This window comes from Corvus moneduloides, chromosome 14 (genome assembly GCF_009650955.1).
Source record: "Corvus moneduloides isolate bCorMon1 chromosome 14, bCorMon1.pri, whole genome shotgun sequence".
In the NCBI taxonomy this organism is placed as follows: domain Eukaryota; kingdom Metazoa; phylum Chordata; class Aves; order Passeriformes; family Corvidae; genus Corvus; species Corvus moneduloides.
Genome location: NC_045489.1, coordinates 10,758,694 through 10,779,912, shown reverse-complemented (window position 1 = coordinate 10,779,912; position 21,219 = coordinate 10,758,694). Strand labels below are relative to the sequence as shown.

Sequence of the window (21,219 nt, the reverse complement as noted above, 5' to 3'; positions counted from 1 at the left end):
TCTCATTGAAAACTACTCAAATTTTAAATAAAAATCGTGGGGTTTTTTTTCTTTTCCTACACCAAGAATATATTTGACAATTAATTGTGCAAATGTTGAATGAGTTAAGAAATTGCAACAATTTGAGAAGAAATGTTTAAGGCAGGCAGTAAAAAGTCAAGGACAGCACTCTGGTCAGGCTGCCAATTTCATACCCAAGGCTGCAAAGAACTAATGAAGTTAACTGCTATTAATGAAATGATATAGCTGTATCTCATATCATCAGCTACCTGGCAGTAGCCCTGTGGTTTCCCGTGTTACTGCTTTTATGCTTTACTGGCATCCACAGGGTGTGTGGCTCCAAAGGCTAAGGTGAGAGTGGGTGCTCCCAAACACCACTGCCAGATGTCTGTCCTACTGCTAGGTCAGGCAGCCACAAAAGGGGGGAAAATAATCAGTATTTCCCAGGCTGAAAAACTTTGTCACTGTGACAAATTCATTCAGAAGACAGACTAAAAGAAAAAGAAAATTTGGGGAAAATATGTAAAGTTGAATGACTGGCTTCTGTGGAACTTCCATCCCAAATTGCTGCTGTACACGCTCAGACTTTTAAATTTATTTTTCTTTTTAGCTGGAGGGCCACTGAGAGGACGTGGTAAGACATATTAGCAGAGAAGAAAGTCCAGAAGATGTTGATACACATTTTTTTCTGATGATTCAGAGAGAACATCTTCCCAAAGCCCCAGCTAGGGACCACTACAATGTGGTAAGGACCTCCCATTTTAATTATCATCTTGAGAGGGGCCCTACAGGAGGAATGGGGAGCAGCCCCCGTGATAGAAATGGAACAACCAGCTTACACAGCACTCATCCCCACTTATCCATAATGAAGTATGGAACTGAAACAAGCCCAGACAGTTCCTCTGAGATATCACAGTGAGATATGGGATTTATACTGTAATTTGAGTCTCTTAAGGGAGCCCTTCTAGTGGCCATGTATCCCTGGAACACCAGGGAGACAACCCTGCTGTTGCAGGGGTCACTTCAGCTGTGCAAGCATAGGCGTCTCTCAGGCTACTGCAGGACCCACACAGGAAGATAAAGAGTATGTGTACAGCATAAAGCACCACAACATCCACTCCTGGGCTATTTTGGGTGTTAGAATAAATTTAGCTACATCTACGCTGCACTTAAGCCTGAACAAAAAGTATTCTCTCTTCCCCAAATTTCTGGCAAGTGAAAAATGTTGAAGCCTTCTCCAGGGAGCCCAGCATCACTCACCTGGCCCCTCTCCAGCGGGAGGTACAGCTGTCCTCACCACAGCAACCCTCCAGTACTTAAAACCTATTTTCCATTACACATCTAAACCAGAGCATCTGTAAAGCACATCCTGACACTACTGAAAAGTACAATCTGCTCTCAAATTTCTCAGCCACTAAAAGCAGGCAAACATCTCCTGGCTTATCTTTCTACTCTGTCAGGTCCTTCATTTCTATCCTGTAATTTAATATTTTTCCTTCCATATTAATATTTTTGTAAGACAGAGAACTCAGCCCATTTTGATAAATTAATTCCTGCTGACTCCAGAAGTACTTCATTTTGTTCAGTAAGACAGAGGTAAAACCCCACCCTCTGCAGAGCACAGGAACAGCATTCAGCACTTCCAACTGCAAAGAGGCTCCAGGGACCAGACCTGTGCACCCACACCCCTTTCCCAGTGTCCTGCGACAGCTCCTGGAGCCTCAATGACACAGGAGAGATGAAGTTCCCAGACACAGTTCACAAAACACAGTGGAGAATCAACCCTCAGCCCTGCTCTCACCACAAAACCCCCGGAAGTATCCTTGAAGAAGGTTGTTCTCTTCATCACTATTATTCTTCTCTATAAAAGAGTCTCGTTAACCAATTTTATCTTCACCCTGCTGTGGTCTCTCTGCTCTCAAAAAAGGATTAATTTTTTTGTTACCACAAAGTGACAAGAACAGTTCTGCTTATTTGTACGTTCTTGTAGAGATTTAGTTTGTGAAGATCTGCAGGAACAAAGTGATAGAGGAATAAAAAGAGAGAGGGGGCAAAAACCCCCAGCCCCACAGGAGACCTTATCCCAGGGGAAAGACAGCTGTGAACCAGGCAGGACAGCAACATTCCCGTCAGGACATCAGGTCAAATCCAGCCCCAAGAAGGCTGGGAGAGAGCAGGGACCAGGCTGTGCCAGCTGGACACAGGGCAGTCCCCAGCACTGGGGGTCAGGCTCCTCCTGGCTGGGGCAAGTGATGGAGACAGGAATTGTGGCACAGGTGCTCCACTGGGACATGCACAGAACCCCTATCCCATCCTATAATGCTACAACCTCACTAAAAATTATATCTGGTTCAGATATAGTAACAAACATTTTGCTGCTTTTACAACATTTTGGATGTCATAAAAAATTATTTGCAACTTTTCCTCAATCTGGTCGCAATTTCTTCTCCTGGTTGGAGACTAGGAGCTGTCATAAAAGTCTCAAGTTGTCTGCCAATATGAAGGTTATCTTCACCTGGTAATCTGTTAGGTGTCAAGAACTATACTGAAACAGCATTAAAAAGCCTCAGTTGTCCAAAAATGAGATATATTAAAAAAAATACAATAGGGACCAAAGATAACTAGAAAAACTCCCTGTATTTTGGAAGAGTGACAGAAAAAAATACCTGAATCTCCACCAGGGATAGTAACAACAGAAATAGATATAATGGAAAAAAAAAATCCAGTGTTTGAACAAATCAAAGAGGCCAAATTCAATGAGTAAATTACCACAAATTATCTACCCAGAGCTGACTCTCATACAAAGCCAGGAAACTCTCTCCCTTAAGTGCTATGGTACTAGAGCGAAAGCAGAATTAATTCTTTGACTTTGCAAAAACTGCAAGGTATCACTTCTAAAATACACTGACTTGAGCTGCCTGTACTGCTAACTTGAGCTTTACTTTGTGTAATCTTCATCCTTTGGAAGCAGAGTTCTTTATAATCAGCTGTGCCATGAACATCAGTATATTTAATGATGTGTATCTGAGCCGAAACAAGGCTCATTCAGTCCCAATTCCTGTAATATGCACCTTCCTTTACCTTAAAATCACATGGGAAAAGTCCCTCATCACAAGAACCATTGTTTTGAAATTCAGAAAACCATCATCCCACTCAATGTACACAGGTGAGGGAGGGTCCCCACTCCTCTTCCCCACCAAGTCCTAGAGGGATCAGGGGTGTACTTTATGCTGATGCATCAGATCTGTACTTTTATTCCTAGAACACATTGCCTTGAAAGCCTTGACCCAAAATCAAGTTCATCTAACATTTTCCTGAAAAAAATTAATTATCTCACTCTGCAGGCAGGTGAGACTTGACAGCATTTCCTGGCTCAGGCTGACCACACTAAGCAATTTTAAATGAATTTGGGGGAGTCAGAAGGTGGCTGACCCAGGGCTACAGGACTGGTACGGCTGCTGACAGCTTGGTGATAATAGGAATGATAATTAATAATAATTAACTGCCGTTTCAGAGAAGATGGGCACCCCACATGTCTGATACCATGCAGGAAGCAGAGCCTGAGGAGGAACCACACAGTGGCCAAGCTGTCAGCCAGGGCCCAAGGTGGTGACTGGTCAGAGCATCTTTGCTCTCCAGATGCGAGTTACGCCGGTGTACACAAGACCCGGAGCTGTCATCTGTGTGAATGGTGGTGTTTGGTACAACACCAGTCGTTACCCACCCACAGGACTCACCCTGCCAAGTTACCACAGTTTTGATTACACATCACTGAGCGCTGTGGTTTGGCTTCATGGACCACTCCACACAATTCATTTCTGGTAAACGAATGAGAGATAAACAGCAAATCAAATTCAAAAAGAAAAGAAATTTGACTTTCCTTGTGAGTAGAGATTAAGAAAAAACTAAAAGACATGTATTTGAACTTTACTAATGGATCAAGTGACCTAAATTGAACACTGTTAACTACAGAAACAGCACGTGAAGAGACGATGCTTCTAAACTGTCAATCTGCAGCTTTGTCACAATCTGAGACAAATCAGTAGTGTGCCAGAACAAACACAAACAGCTTATTTCTCTTTGGTTAACTCGATACAAATCCCAGGAAAAGGCAACACTAACAGCTGAAATTGCATCCTTGGCAGTCTCTCTGCTCTACAGGACACCCTTTCTTTCTGTCAGACCTACAAATCCACCCCAAGTGAGCTAGTGAACTATGCAGTTAAAATTGTCAGTCTGAAGCAGAAGATTAAGCATTGCAAGATTTAAAAAATAAATAAAAGAGAGAATTTGTAATGAAAGTATCCTTAAATATAACATCTGCTTCTTTTACTTCACAGCACTTCAACAAGCTGCTTTCACCACATACAAGCTACTGGTATGAGCAAGAATAAAAAGGTCCCTAACAAGGAAAATGACCAATAGTGCAAATGCATAGATTTCTCCAGTTACCAGCATTTACACAATACGCCCTTAAACTGTAACACCATCGGTCCCTCAAACAGGATGGAACCGACAAGATACTGTTTTCACTGACAATGCCACTGCCCTAATCCACACTAGGTTTCACAGAGTGCTTTGATTCTTGTCTGTAATGGAAGACTTCAGTTTAAAAAAACACCCCCCAAGAACTCTGCTTTTCAAGATTCAAAAGATTATAAACTGGCAACAGAAATAATGGAAAGACAGGTTTTGTCAGTTGATACACAAGAACAGTTGTGTAAAAGACAGCTCAGTGTTTTAAGATGAACAATACAAAGAGCAGGCTAAATATAAGATATGCCACATCTTTAAGTGCTTTTGTGCATGATATGAAAAACAAGTGGATGTGGTTTGCTTTTTTGCTTTTGACGGGAGTGAAGCAGTTTGAAAGAAGAAAACAGAATTTAAGCCTGTGAAAAGTGTGTGTTAAAATAATAAGAGATGGGTGCATATGTCACTCAAGAACTGTGGTTTAACTGCTTTTCACAAAGCAGCAGCCAATTGCAAGGCTTCCCTGATGGCCATGTGGGGTGGCAAATAGGTGTCATGTGGAGCTGCTGGCCAGGATATTGAGGCTGCAGCCCTCCAGCATGGAAACCCCAGTGCTGGGCAGCTCGGGATCAGAGCAGAGCTGAAGCCCTGAGCCAACCCAGCCCTCCTACGAGCTGAGGGAACTGCAGCACAGTGCTCACACTATGTCCCACAGCCGGGGCCCTACAAATGGTACAGGGGATTTAGGGAGAAAAGCTTAAGGGCAAATGTACTGAATGAGCAGTCTAGAGAAGGGCGAGATGAGCACAAGGACACCATCCCTGCTAAATTTCTGAGATATCATTCGAGGTGTACCCACAGCCCACCAGATCAGGAACAAGCTGCTGCTGTGTGCACTGATCTCTCACCTGCCACTACCCACCTCAACAAATAAGAAACTGTCTTCAAACTCATTAATCCATTTTCCCAAGCCTTGTGTTACTTGAATGCTTTCACAAAGTCACTACCAACTTCACATCTCCTTCCTAATTTGAGATGCTCTAGGTCTCCAGAGGTTTTATTACTTTTATATTTTATTTCATTAGGTTCTTTTAAATAGCTTTTCTAAAGTGCAGAATTCAAGCTGTTATCAGCTGAACACAAATTTCACTTTTAAAACTGGTAACTGCAGCTTTTTCTTCAACAAAAACAGTTAATATACACAAAACATGATGTCTTTTCCTCTTATTTTCCTATCAAAAAACTGCTGAGACAAGCTCAGCAGAAATTACACAATCAGGTTGGGGAAGCACGATGACATTAAAGAACTGTACATATTCTCTGAAGGACAGGGATGTTTTCTGTCAGCTATCCATCCAATCACTTTAACATGCTTTGGATCATTTTTCTGGGCACAGCTATAGCTTCTTACCACTGTACTGCCACTATGATTTACATCCATAAAACCTGGCAGTAGCTGCAAAAAACCACAACAAAAAGCAGCAACTGACTGTCTAGCTGGAAGGCACCATTTCAAACAGCTATAACAACATCTAGCTGGTAAAAACTTTAAAAAAATGTAAAAATTAAGACTTAATCAAAGAAATAGATTCAAGAAAGCACAGCAACATGAAGGGATACAGGAGAGAAGGACAGCTGAGGAAAATGAGAGGCACCATTCACATGGAACTATTACTTTTAAAACAGAATTATTATAGAACAGTATTGTCCTACGTTACCTTGTTTTCCAAGTACATGTCATCATCTGCCTCCATCAAAACTGTGCTCCCTTTTGGATGCCAACAAATACATATGAAATTAAACAACCTCAGTACAAGAAATTACATAGGATTATGAAAAATGAGGCAATGGCATAAATTACATTTCAGTATCACAAATTGATCGAGAGATATTAAATTAAAGCAGTTAAGTAGGAATGAAAATATTTTAAAGAACCTATTGTGTTTTATCAAAAGAATTCTGAAGCACAAATTGACAATTTTGACACGTTTCAAAGAATGAACAAGTCCTTGATATTCATCAGGCTATTTAAAAAAAAAGTATCTATGGGTTAAAAAGCAGCAAAGCATTGTTGTGAATCAAAGCAGTTCAAAAAAACCCAGTATGGGTAGGAAGTTAATTGTATTGCTGTCCTGAAATCCCACACTAGGACAAGCGTATGTGTAAACTATGGGGAAAAAAGGAGGATCAGATTTTAAAGAGGGCGGTTTTCTAGTTGTACTGAGATACAAGATGGGGATTTGCGAGCCCTAACGCTACAGGAATCAACATCACACCAACCAAATGAGAAAAAAGACAAAACAAACAAACAACAGCCATCACTAACGTCTTACATATTCTCTTTGGTTGTTTAATATCAAGAAATACTTTTTACAGAATATGTGGAGACTATTCCTTTGAAATTCATTCTGTGTCAATACCTTCCCTATGGCCTCTCTGGCAAACCAGACGACAGGCTTTACTTTCTCTGAATAGTTTGGTTTTTTCTACATTTTTATCATATCTCTCTTCAAAACTCGAATTTCTTCCATTTACAGGCTTTGTACCAAAACGGTATAACTAGAACAGACTTTACATTGTATAGTGAAGGTATTTTTCTTGCGTTATAAACTTAAAACCTACTAAAACAATTTTCCACAAGGTACTATTGAACTTACAGCAGGATTTAGAGACAGGAATAATGAACATTTGCAATAATAATAACTAAAATAAAAACCAACCCAAAACTTCTTAAGTTACATTAGCAAGGATTAAAAGTGTTATCTCGCTAAGATTTTAAAATTACTGCTTTAAAAAGTCTTGTACCAGAAAGGAATTTTCAATCCCCAGCTAGAGGCTCTCAGTAGCTGAGGAAAAGGGGAATGGGAGGGGAAGCCATGTTTAGGGTTTTCCCCTCATTCCCTTGCTCTCTGGCCAATTAATCTCAGAATGTTTACCAGGTGTATAATAAATTTAAGGAATGGAAAGTAGTATACACATTTAATGGTATTTCCATTGGACTATGTACAGCATCTCCAATGTCTGAATCAAAAGCATTTTGAGTAAAATCAGATAATAGTTATTAGGAAAAAGAAACCAACAGAAAGGCTATTAATACACCTTTAAAAAACGTTAACACAAAAATAATTAACCACTGCTTTCTTGGCATGTAAAAGTTCTATACAAATTTTAAAAATTTTATTTGCAGGTACTAACTTCTTCAAAAGCTCACTCTGTATTTACACTAATTCTTTTAACAATTTTATCTCAAATTAAAGCATATTTAAAACAATCATGATTGCATTAACTTTTCTGCTTTAAATTATTACCCAATTAGTGCTTTATTCACATTTTAAAAACTTGTACAATTTATTACAAATATAAAACAGTGCAGTTTTTCATACATTATCCCAACTCTGAGACAAACACTTAAAAGACATGGAAAAAGATTTTGATTTCTATAAACATAACATTTGCATTACTCATACCCCTTTCTTCACTGTCCTCCCATAACCCCAATTTAAAAAGATCAAACATACAACATACTGTAGGTTTATTTTTATTCAAAAAGTTACTGTCTCAAGACATAAATACAAATCAGAAAACAGTACAATTAGGACAATAGAATGTGGAGGACAACAGGTTAAGGTAAATATATAAAACATTTTTAGCTGGTTGAAAACAAAGCTGTAAGAACTGCTTTCACAAAGAAACACTCCTTCAAGAGTAAGAAAAATCAACTTAAGTTTAAAATCATATATACAGTCCTCTCAGCAGTTCTATTAAATGCAGTGGTGTGGAAAACAATATAGGCAGTACTTTTAGACATGAGAGTATTTATTTATGTAAAATGAGTTAGGCAGATCTAGTTTTGAGTTTGTTGTTACCCCATGACTTAGTAAAATAATTATATTTTATCATGATCCTTTAGATAATCTATGGTTTTTGGCTACCACAGCCGAATGTTTAATTTCTGAGTCTAAAAACAGGAAGCCTTTTGTATTCCCCATTTGGGGAGATTCTTGTATTGCAAGCGTATTAAGGCATGGAATGATTAAAAATAATATACCTCAAGAACTGAGAGACAACTGACAAAAAATATACATATGTAATATAAGTTAATATTTCCTTTAAAATGATGTCTAGCTGCCTAAGCCTTGCAAAATGAGTCAATGTCAAAATGGCATAGATCCACTTTCTGTTTTAGACCAAATTTAATTTATTTGTGAATGGACACAAAATGAAGTTTAAAGCTTAGCTTTCAAAGAATATTATGGGTTGTTTATGAATTTCTATTATCCAATCTAATTTACATATAGAGGAAATGTACTGTAACCTGTTAGAAGTATCTTTAACCTGAAGACTGCTTGCAAAGACAGATAGATAAAACAATATAAAATACAAATTTAAAAATCATTTTTAAAGCATGAATTCTCATGCTCTTCTATTTTTAAACATTGTTAAACTTTCAATATATTTCTGAAACCTCATAATTTTAAGTTGGAATTTAAAAGTAAGAAAAAACTAAACAAACTGCGCAATTATAAAATCAGCACCAATTTATATATATATATAATTTTATTTAAAATTTAGATCCCTATTCCCACACTCTAATAAGCTGTATAATTTTTGTTTAGAATTTTTCTGCAAACATACTACAATAAGCTTCTTTTATTTGGAGACAAAATACAGTGGCACTACTGGAAGGAATTTCACAACATTACATTTTTCTTAAAGGACAAGCAAACTTTCAGGGTTGGTAATGGGCAAGCAAGAGTGAAATCTGTTACGTTCTGGTAGCTTATAGCTTATGGACCTTTCTGAGAAGGCTAACATGAAGCTTTTGGAATAAAAAGTGTGTTTTAGATTAAAAAGCTGTTAAAATTCTGCTTTATGTATTTTTTTCCATGATTAATTAATACAAACCTCTGTTGCTGAAGTTTGCATTTGATTGAAAATACTGACAACTCTTCTGGTTCGTTCTATCACTGTAAGAAAACCAATCCATCTACTATTTCAGTTCGTGGATGTGAACAGCAATCCAGCAGAGCTCATGATTATTTAGTATAGCCAGCAAATGTATAGAGAGGGGCTCAAATCTGTACCAAACACCTCTCAGACTGTTAAGAACAAAACTCAGAGGGAATACTTCTTATGATCCAGAAATAAACTGATAGCACATAAATAAAATATTGATATTTTTTTTTCCCAACAAAAAGTGTAGCTTATCCTCAAATTGTTTACTTGTCCTTTACATTTCTTTTTTCTTTCAGGCAAACAAAACTGCCCCTTCAATGCACTTGATCTTGAAAGCATGTCATTCTCCTTAGAGAAAAATCTGTTCAGAATTTCACTGTATCTACCACAATTTTGTATTGAAAAACTTCCTCTTCCACTTAGAAAATGACTTCACCACTGATTTATTTGCTGCTCTGGTATTAAAACATTGACACCCCAAGAACCTAAAAAAAAAGTTAGAAATGGTGTCAATTTGTAGTCTACTACACATTTAACAAATAACAAAGCAATTAGTATATGATTTAAGATTAAGACACTTCAAGATATGTTAAGGCATTATTAAGTTTATTTTTCTTCCAAACCAGATTAACCATACTTCTGATTTAGATAATAATATGAAAAGGGCTCCTCATTCATTAGAAATATTTTTCTCACACTTGAAATTAATTAGATCCAGTAGGGATGTGATAAAGTCTGCGTTTTAATTATTTTAGGCAATAATTGCAGAAGAATTTTTAGTTAGGTGCCTAACTCAGAGTTCTTTGACAATGACATTCTACTGGCCTCAATCTGAAATCAAGTGTGTTATTTCCAGCAACTAAACCTGGGACAAAACACTTCAGACACCGGCTGCTGCTGCATCTGTGATCACAGAAACCACAGGCCATCCCACATCAGCCAACCAGGACACAAACTTAACATTTCCTAGGAAATGTATCCACTCTGTCAGGAAGACAGTGAAAAAATCAAACAGTCATCAGGTAAAATCAAGCAACTGTACTTCAGGAGATTGGGTGACTAGGGAAAGAAAAAGTTTTCCTGAAACAAAGAATCATTTTCCACTTCCCATGTGAGAACAGGATATATAGCTTTCTATGCCAATGGAAGTAGGTATGACCACTGATGTGCCAAAAAAACCCAGAAGATCCAGATTTTGTGAGTGCCCTAGCTCTTACAGGACTTTATAAAGTCAGCAAGAGCCAAAACAGACTAAATTTTCCTGAACCTTAACACTGCTGTTCATATTTATCTGTTCACAAACCAATTTTTACTGTTCTTTTAATTAAATTCACTTTGGGTGCCTCCTACAATGCAGCACACAGACAGAACTGCCTCTGGTGCCAGTAATAACTGGGCACACCAAAAAATTAAAAGACAGACTAGAAGTCTGATCATAAACCATGTGCATCTGAATAAATTAAACAGCTTTATTATGTCTACACCTATTGAAAACAAGTGCAACAACTCCAAGAATAAGGGATCCCTGAAATAAATTACATGAATAAAGCAAATAAACTTTATTCTGAGATTTTTTTTTTTTTTCATTTATGAATTTTTTTTTTTTTTTTTTTTACACTGAACACTGGCTGTTAGATTCAGCTCCGATTTCACGTGTGCCCGTGTTATCTGGCGGCCTGTCTCCCGTCGGGGGGGTTATGTAAAGGAGCGGCTGTCGCGCAGCCCCGCTCCCGCCCGGCCCCACCCCGGCGCTCCCCGCGCTGCGCTCCGCTGCCGGCGGCTGCCCCCGCGCGGCCGCTCCCGCGCACTGCGCCCGCGGCACAGCAGGGCCGGGGAGGGAACCTCAACCTGTTAGAGCGGTCCTCAACTAGTGTTAGAGCTGGAAAGCTAAAAGGGGAGCAAATCAATTAAATGCAACCTGGAGAAGGCCAAGGTTCAGCATTGTCAGACTAAAAAGTGACTGGTATTTCACAGATCAGTCCAGGAAAAATCGAGAAGAGGAGGGGAAGAACTATTGTAAAACAGAATGTCAGAGAACAGGTAAGATATTTTCTTGGTGTTACTTCCGGAACAGAACACACGACAGCCAGACGCACAACCTAACTGATTATTACTAAAGCAAAGCCCTACTGGTACAAAATATATGGATTTGCATTTAAAACAGTATTTAGGACTTCTTTCTCCCATAAACAACAACAGGTTCACGCTGCAATAATACTGTAAAAAAACCCATAACCATCTTCCAAATTCCACCAAGCTGTCCAAGATTCCCAGGAAGCCTTGTTGTACTGTCCTCTGCTGGCTTGCTGCAGCTTGTTATTTCCAGTGTAATTTTGTACCAGCTACACAAGGTCAAAAATGGCTGCATACTTTACAAGTGGTTCAAGACAGAAGGAATCCCTCATGCAGATTTTTAAAAGAGAATAGAGACTGCAGATTTATCAAGTCGGATAAAAGGGCAACTGCAAGCAGAAACTACAGACTTCGGATGTTTTGGACCTAAAACTTCATATGGAAAGAAAAAATACCTCTCATCTCTATAAACAGATATCTGTATTATATCTTATTTTCTCCATTATCTTACTTATGCACAAAAGTAAATATGCCAATTAAAGAAAAAAAATAACCACAAAATGCAAACCGTCCAATGCTGACATTTGGTAATGACACCAGAGTCACTGAACTAAGCTCAGCACAACAGGAAACTTGCCTTTAATACTGTATATGCACATTTCTTTATTTTTCTAACGCTCTTTGCTACCAGTCTCTGCGAGGGTCTTTTCCACACCAGATGTATTTTCTGCTCAGAATCATAGGCTTTTAATTTTTACATAGGTATATATAAATATTAAGAACAAAAATCCTATGAACTTGCAAGGAACACTGACTACCCTAGAATGTATGGAGCTGAAATACAGCATAAAATACTTCTCTGACTGTACCAGTCTGTCAAAATAAGCTAACAGTGACAACCTGAAGATTGCATTCTTTCCATTTAAAATCTGAAGTAAGAGAGTATGGAAACCTTAAGATTGATGTACATTACTTTCCCCTTACGTAAGTTAACCTACCGATTCATCCATGATTGAAGCGGGGTCAAAGAAATCTGGTTTTAGTTCCGTTCTTTCTCTCCTGTTCTTTGATGGTGGCTTTAGAAAGCAAACAAACAAACAGGTTAAGTGTAATTTCACCAGAAGAGCAGAGGTTTTACACTGTAGTCAGTGAAGCTGAACTCTCAAGGGGTAAGAATTCACAAGAGATAAACGTTATTATTAGTTATTACAGGAAGCGTTCTTGCTTTTTGTATGGCAGTTGGAGCAGATGGCTCTTGTATATAGACAACCGCACGGCCCTTTAACAATGCAGAAAGCAACCAGAATGATTTTTGTTTTATAGGAAGGAAAATTTCAAATATCTTACTTCAAAAGCAGAAATACAAATCCTAAAACCATCAAAAGAGTAGTAAATTTCTTACTAGGTCTATGTCCATGGTGTCAAAATCCATGCCTTCATTAAGATCTTCAATCCGCCCTTCTGATGACATCATCACATCTTCAACAATTGGCTCTTCATCATCTTCCATTAGACTTGTGCCACGTCGACTGAAATGAAAAGCAATACTGTTTACTAAATCAAGTTAACTTTTATCTATTTAAAAAGCTAATGCTCAGTAAGGGACTCCCAACAAATGATTAGATGCAACAGAAATGAAGTAATTAAATAAATGCACAACTACTACTAAAGAAAGCTGGTATTTAACGAGAAGATACTGAGAGAGTGTGGGAGAACGCCTAGAAAAGGTCAATTTAGATAACCGTGCTACACTGCTAAATGGGTATTCTGAGAGGGTGTGAGAACTGATAAGCAGATCTACTCTATACCTAATTTATGCTCAAGTGAGAAAGAACTTAGGTTTTACCACCTAAAGAAAAATTGTTTCTGCCTTATGATAAGGCAAGGAAGAATGTCTTTGCAATAAAGCAGATCTGTAAAACCACTAAAAATATTCCCACACAGTCCTTCATCCTCTTTCGTCATAACTTCTACATGAAACATCAGATCTTATGAGAAAACTAAGGAGTCATTCTAATTATACTAATTGGTGTCACTGTATTAAAAAAAAAAGCCACCATTGAAACTATGTTACATGAAGTACTGGTAATAAAATAATCAAAAAGTAGGGGAAAGATGTAAAGCTCCTCAATACATATGCCCATGGTTTTTGTTTGCAATCTGTACTTTTTTCTGTAGAACCACACAGGCCTTAAGAATGCAGAGAACTTTTAAACTTAGAAGATGTATCCTTCTTAAAAGATACAGGTGTTAACACAGCATTTATAAACCCTCCCCTCCCCAACCCACTGAAGGAACATTTCACTCCACTCACATGGCGTGTTGCAAGTTGCTTCTCAGCTTGACGTAGTTCATCGCTGCCCTCTCCTGTTGTTGCCGCGCGGCTTCTTCCTGTTGCCTTTGAGCCAACATCCACGTTACTTGCGTGCTTAAAAAGACCATTATTCTATTTTAAACATGTACTGGTTTTGTGTATGAACACTAACACAAAGCAGACCTACTCATGTACGTACTTGTAGTCGAGCGGTGGTTGGTGGTGCTCGGGCTGCATAGGATAGACACCCATGTAATTCTCATCAGGTCGCAATCTCTTGGGCTCCCTCATTATCGTGGAAGTGAGCTGAGGTGTCTGCATCATGACTGGTGTGTGCATTGACTGCTCCCTGTTCAGCCACATACTGTCACTACTGCTGCTTTCTTCAGCTGGAAGCAAACACAGGAAGAACATCCGTGAAGATTTTTTCAAACTAGTCTTAAAGTGAATATTGAAACACGAATTAAATGTGTACTTTCTTTTTACAGAGAATCAATTGCTTTAATTTTGCCACAAAGTCTTATATGTGCCTCAAAAGGCCTGGATTTATAATCACTGGCTGGAGCATTTCTGTATTTTTCTATTGTATGACTTAACACTGTGTTATGCCCTTATTTCCTTTTGTGAATCAAATGAATACCTTTCTCACTAAGACATATACATGGTCAGAAGATACCTGTTCTGAAAAAATACACTAAGGTATACCAATATACTCACACTAACAAATATGGAACACAGTTTATATGAATATCTACTCTAGTAAATTTTAAGATGAGAGAAGTTCTACCTTCGGGTACTTTCCGCTTGCCTGTTGCTGGCTTTGTCTTCTTATTTCTTACTGTAGATCCTCGACTACTGATTCCACTAATCACTGACATGGTATCATCATCCCCACCAGCTAATAAAGAGTTTCGGTAGGACATGAGAGGAAGCCACACATCTTCTCTTCGTAGAGACATCTGAAAGGTCATGAACTTCTCCAAGTAAACATACCTTTAAATGGAAACAGAAATACAGAGATGCAAAAAATCTGTAACAAAACGTTAACACGTCAAGGTAAGTAACCACTTAATTTGTGTTTTGGGGTGAAATTATCACCCGATGTTTCTCATCTAGTTAACAGAAAGGCCTGACAACAGCAAATCTGGAATACAATTTCTGTTCATTCACCATAAAATGAAAAATAACAATGATGAATACAATTTACCCTCTGTGAATATACTTGACTACGTTAGTGTAAACTTACCTTGATGTGTCAAAGATTCCACTTTGGAAGAATACAATACACAAGTATTTATTCTGATGCATGTCTTTTGTGGTTATCATTACAAATGTTAAGAATATTAAGAAAATACTTACACTGTTCTTTTGTCTTGTCTGAGAAGTTTTGAGGAGAACTCACTGAGAATATCAAGAAATGCCAAATTTAATGGTGGGTGGCTCTCACCTTGTGGATTAGGCTCCTTAAAAGCAAATTCTATGCCATCCCTAAGAAGAAATTAAAAATTGCATCAGAAAAAGAACAAACAAAAGTTCAAAGCACCGTGAGCTACTAAAACTGAACCCCTTTCCTTTATGTCAAGAAAAGAATAATTTGATGTTTCCATATTCCAGCAAAAAACGTGAATACCAGTCATTATTTGAATCTAGACACACTCTTTCTGTCATGGAATTTCTACCTTGCATTGCAAGTTTTCTGCATGAGGACAACATGACCACCACTGATAATGAAGTGGATCAGTTCTTACTGTTATGGACCAGACATTAAAAAGGCTTTTTCATTATAGCATTGACACTGGTATCATTTACATACTTATACAACGATGCTGGAGAACACCAACAATACGAAACATTTGGCTTTTACTCAGAGACAAAACCGTAGTTGTCTAATTAATATATGTGCTATATCATCTCTAGGGCTGATGCACTTAGTATTAAACTGTATGAAAAAGATTATCTTATGTTAGTCAAGAAGTGTTTACAAAAGTGGAAGTAATACAAAGCACACAATTACTTGTGTAACATAGCAATAGCTTCTCTTGTTTTCAACTGATCCAATCCAAATGTTAAAGCAAAACGTCGAGCAAGTTCCTTTATGCCACTGAATGTTGGTGATGATCTGTCAAAATTATAACCATTTTCTTGAATCATTTCATTGAAGAGCTGTATGGAATAAAAAGGGAAATTTTCATGTATTAAAAGATTATGCCAAACTTTGGACCAATACACACAGAGGTAAGTTTCTATTTAAAAGTATGTTTTACAGCTTTTTTTTCACCCCATTCTTAATCTGACAACACCAAGAGACAAATATGGAAGTTTTGGACAGTGAAGTCAAAGCTACTCTTGAAGAGTCTGCACCCCAGAGATAAACTTTGAAATGCACTGTCCAAGCACTCATCAAACTGTATGACAGATTTCTAGATAACAGATTTCAGTGCTTCACTAAATCAGGTGATCTACAGTTGAGAATACAAAAAATTAGTAGGATTCCCTAATTACATACATTAACAGAGAAGATATAAATGGGGTGATTCTCACCTGGTCTTTACTGTAATACTTTGCCAAACTACTAATTCCCAATTCTTTTTTTTTTTTTTTAATTTTCCTTCCCAAAATACAAGTATAAAGAGGAAATTCTAAAATGGAAACATGTCTTCCGGGAAATTGCCAAAGACACCAGAAATTCTGTCACCAATTATGAGATTTTTAAGTACTCATCAATAGTTGTCAGAGCCAAATACTCTGAACTTTACAGTCTTTTCTTTTCTTTGATCAATCCTTTTCTCATCCTACCAATAATCAATTTTTCTAGTTTTGTCTAACACACACTTCACTCTTCAGTACCACAAAGAATAAACCAAAGAGTGTTTAGTTACATATTTCACACTGCAGTTCCACTAGCTACTTAAGAGTCATGCTGCTATCAAAAGGAAAGGCTTCATGCTCCCTTGTACTGGCAATATCTGTACTGATACAACCAGTCCTTACTTTAATAAGGACTATTTCTGTTTGGTCTCCACCAGGATCAACATCTAGATCTACATTCACTATGCAGAGCTTCATAACCTTTAGTCAAAAAAAACAGGGCAAGAGAAGACAAATTTGGGTATATTTTCCTTTCATGGATAGCAGTGATCTATGCTGGATTACAGTGTTTTGCAGATATATGGCTCTACTGTTCTGAGCCTGTGAATAAAATCCATGCAGATGGTTTATGTGAGCAGATGAATCAAATGCTAGCCTTAATTGAATTCATCAGGTTTCCACACAAACAAACTTTACTGAAGAGAGCATTAAATTCTGTTTTAATATCAAATATGTGTGATGTCCCTACTAAACATTAAGAAATTACTATTTCAAATTAATTCTCAGAATAGTTTTTTAAAAAAACCTAAACCAAAAAAACATACCAAAGCAAAACAAAACCCCCACAAAAAACCCCAAACCACAACCCCACGCCACACAGGCGGGAAGTATTTCTCTGTTCACAAACTAGTAAACTGGCCATTTCACAACATATTTCCGAATACATGACTTAAACTATTGTTTTAGAGTTATGAAGGTTTCATAGAGTTACATTCATTTTGTATTTATTGGCCTCTCCTACATTTTTTGTGGTACAATATTTGGTAAGTATAGGAAGAGTTCTAGCAGTTTTGCAAATAGTTGCATTTCAGTTTAGACCTATTTATCCCTACCATCCATAAAAATTTCTTCATCCATACCTCAAACTAGCTACTAAACAACAGAACATCATCTACAGTATGGAATTTCATGCATAAACCACGGTAAATTCTTACCTGCTGCAAACTAAGAATAAGTGTTTTAGCACACTGGATTTTGTCTATCTGTCTTGTTTTACTCATCGTTTCTTTAATAATATCACCATAGTCATTGTAATACTAGGAAAAACAAACAAACAAAAAAGGTTAACTGTCAATATTAGTTGAAAACATTGCAACTACTGAATTCTTCTGAAAACAAAATCTAGGATGTGCGCTTTAAAAAATAAAAATCAAACACTACCTAAAGGAAAAAACCCCAACATGTTTAGGATTACACCAAAATTATACCCTAAACCTCCAAAATAATACTTAAAAAAATTTAAATGCAAAAAGAACAAACCCACTTTCAGTTCTTGCAGTGAGTATTACTTTGGAGGCAGAATGACCTATTTATCTTCAAGGCCATGACACATTTGTTAATGACACGTGTTCACCCCTTCAGGGTACAAAATTAGAATCGAATCTTTTTAGTAACTCCTGTAACTCTGGTGGGGAGTTTTCTATATTCTTTGCTGAAAGGAGGCACTTACAGACAGCATCATAGCCATAATGTGTCCAAAAAGACAGCCGCCTGTTCAGTTTTTTAAGTATTTCAGGTTTAAGACAGACCCAACTAGTTATCTGGAGAATCAAAATATATGTAGGGCACTCAGACAGATAAAAGCAGGCTGCCCAAATTTTAAGTTTTAAGGTAATCACCAAGGAGCAAAGCTTTATCATGGTCACAAAATGAGAACTTCTATTAGTGTGCAGCTGTGAATCCCATGAGCCAGGAGAGACTTTTATATTTAAGAAAGATTGAAACAGATAAAAAGAATGGGGGGAGGAGTAGAGGGGACTCAAACCTTATTTCTCTTCTACAAAGTTTAAACTTAAATCATTTAATGAGGCTAGACATCATGGAGTTGATCTTTGGAAAAACATTCTCAAAAAGCCTACTAAACTAATAAGTGAATTAAAAATACACCATCAATCAGAATAAGAACATAAAACTAGTAAAAACGACATCAAAATAATTAGTCAGTTTCCCTCCTCGCTCCCTACCACCCACACACTGGAACTGTGAAACTCATCTCAGTAATTTTTCTCCCTACATACAGAAAAGGACCTACAGCTCTGGAGTTTTGAATTCGTCACATTTTGAATCAGTTATCTTGTAAGGTAAAAAACTAAGTAATAGTTAAAAACTCCACAACTACTGTATTCTAGTAGTTTTATGAAGTATCACTACTAAGCTTCAAATTTACCTTCATATATTGCTTGAAAATATCTGCAGCTGTGTTCATTTCCACCACAGTATATACAATGAGCTTACAGAAAGCTGCAAGTAGGTTTCTTCTTTTGTGCAATGCTTCAATTTTGCTGGCTTCATCATCCTGCTGTCCATCTAGAAGGAGTTCAGAACAGGAAAACTGTCAGGTTTAAAGACTCCATATTTAATCATTTATATAGGAAACTGTATGGGCTAGTAGTCAGGATTCAGAAAATCAGATCTCAACTCTGATGGCAATGCACTTCATTGTCCACTGACAAGTCTCTCACCCTGATACAAATATTTGAGCCTATTAAACCAAACCCTTACCGCAATTACCCTACATGTTCCCAATACAGAAAATCCTTTAATCAGATGACATTTAAAAGCCAAATCTACCTCTGTGTACATGCACACCTCTCAGTGACAAAACAAGACTAAAACAAAAAAACAACCAGGCAAATAAAAAACCCAACAAAAAATACCACCACCACAAAAACCCACAAATGCACAAGGAAACAAAGATACTAGTTAGAAAACAAGTAATATAAAAGAAACTTAATTTTTGTACAAACCTGCACTATTATTATCATCATCCTGATCAATGAAGACATGATCTAAAATAAAACTGAGTAGTTCAGATTGCAAGGAAGAATCAGGAGTGTAAACAAGTGGCTCCAACATGTCACGTCCTCCTGTCATAATCTGATGGCTGAAGATCATCAGCACATCACACAGAATTGTGAAAGCCTGTTAAAAAGAAACATTAGTAAATACTTGCTTGGAAAGTGGATTTTGTTTAGAATAATGTATTTGCACTTGACAAAATACTTAAGACCTCAACAGTGTACACAGGTCACTGAAGTCCTACACAACTGCAAAGGCCAACTGAAGTCAAAATGTGCACAGCTTCTCACAGCAGGTTCCTGTATCAAGACTGAGTCTCCAAACAAAAATATTGCACAGATGATACCAACTAAACATGCAAATATTGCAGGATTAAAACATGAGAAGCCTGAAACTCCCAAATTCTGCCTGACGGATCTACATTAGGCCACTAGAGAACTTCATGGACTCCAAACATAGTACGAACTCCTTTTTGCTGTCTTTTTAAAAAATAGTTTCAATCATGTTTGTTTAACATGTAACACCTGAGATTATTCAATCCCTTTAAATCCTAATGTCCAAAAATCCAAAAGTGCAACCGATTTTTTTGTTTTGCTGGCTAACTTGTGCATCTGACATCAGATTTAAATGTCTGTACTCCACTGCCCCAGAAAGTTCAAATGTCTTAGTACCTGACATAGAGACTGACACTCTTCAAACTAACAGACCAAGGCAACAAGCTGCTTAGTGCTGCACCTTCTCTTTGGCTCTAGTCTCCCAAGTACTTCCATGAACAGGTGTGTTCTCTAACTCCTCAAAGCAAGTATTACTAATTCCTGGTCACAAAAAATACACATGCTCCTCTGAAGTCCTTTGTGTCCATTCATGAGATTAGACAAGGGAAGTGGAACCAAGGCTATTGTACCCTATGCAACAGATACCCTGTGTAACTTGGCAGTTCTAGTTTCTAGAGCATTCACCAGAGTCTGAGAGTCATACAGCCTCTTAGAAAGACCTACTCAGAGCTTCAGTAGTTTTGTTACTTGCACTTTCACATCCTACACCTTGTGACTATTACACTAGGTAGCTCTTTGACATAGAACAAGCCTATTAAGCTTCAGGAATATTCTTGTTCTAGCAAGAGTTTCAAAAGCTGCAATTGTGCGACTCAGTGGATCAGATTTTCCACTTTAACCAGCTTATTATTATCTTCGGCAGTGAAAAGGCTCCTGGCTTTCTATTTCTTTAATTAAACTGTCTACCTAGAAGATAATCTGGTCCCTCCCCTATAGAGACATTCTTCATTTTCTTTCATTTTAGCATTTTAAAGATTGTTAAAGGCATTTACTTAGAATTAATCCTGCTATCAGTAACCTGTGCTCTTCACTGGAACCTCAAAATCCTATGAGTGTCCTGGCCAAAGAATCCACAGATTGGAAGAGACTCAGCCCCTACAGTTTAATTATTTCCTTTGACTCTGTTATCCTCAGAACTCAGGACAAGAGTTTCCCAATATGATGTCTCAATTCTTTTTGAAACAGAAGCACAAATTAAAGACAACCCCCAAAACCTTCATGCCAGCATTTCAAAAAAGCCAGAACTCCTGCCTGAACTGTCACCCATTACTTACTCAAGCTTAATATCTACATTTTTTATGTCTAAAATATTTAAGAACTTATTTCCAGCTAAAACTCTCCCTGCAAAGACAACTGTATGAAGGACTGACTATAAAACTGCACACATCTTTTCCAAGCAGT

At 37.5% G+C, this 21,219-nt stretch overlaps 1 protein-coding gene across 5 annotated transcripts in view; it reads right to left on the bottom strand.

Annotated features, from left to right (window-relative positions):
* Positions 1 to 7,622: 7,622 nt before the first annotated feature.
* Positions 7,623 to 21,219, bottom strand: part of STAG2 (stromal antigen 2) — a 76,461-nt gene continuing 62,864 nt past the window's right edge. For 2 of the 5 annotated variants that reach the window (XM_032123658.1, XM_032123659.1), the window contains exons 24-34: positions 19,432 to 19,606; positions 18,852 to 18,991; positions 17,620 to 17,721; positions 15,831 to 15,979; positions 15,176 to 15,304; positions 14,604 to 14,809; positions 14,016 to 14,205; positions 13,817 to 13,930; positions 12,905 to 13,031; positions 12,501 to 12,578; positions 7,623 to 9,914 (exon numbers count right to left, since the gene is read on the bottom strand). In XM_032123658.1, coding sequence (XP_031979549.1) covers positions 9,891 to 9,914; positions 12,501 to 12,578; positions 12,905 to 13,031; positions 13,817 to 13,930; positions 14,016 to 14,205; positions 14,604 to 14,809; positions 15,176 to 15,304; positions 15,831 to 15,979; positions 17,620 to 17,721; positions 18,852 to 18,991; positions 19,432 to 19,606 — 1,434 coding nt within the window. In that variant the 3' untranslated portion in view covers positions 7,623 to 9,890. Of the gene's footprint in view, positions 9,915 to 10,994; positions 11,317 to 11,558; positions 11,935 to 12,500; positions 12,579 to 12,904; positions 13,032 to 13,816; positions 13,931 to 14,015; positions 14,206 to 14,603; positions 14,810 to 15,175; positions 15,305 to 15,830; positions 15,980 to 17,619; positions 17,722 to 18,851; positions 18,992 to 19,431; positions 19,607 to 21,219 lie in introns of those variants that run through there. The other 3 variants (XM_032123663.1, XM_032123660.1, XM_032123661.1) reach the window with 3 other exon arrangements.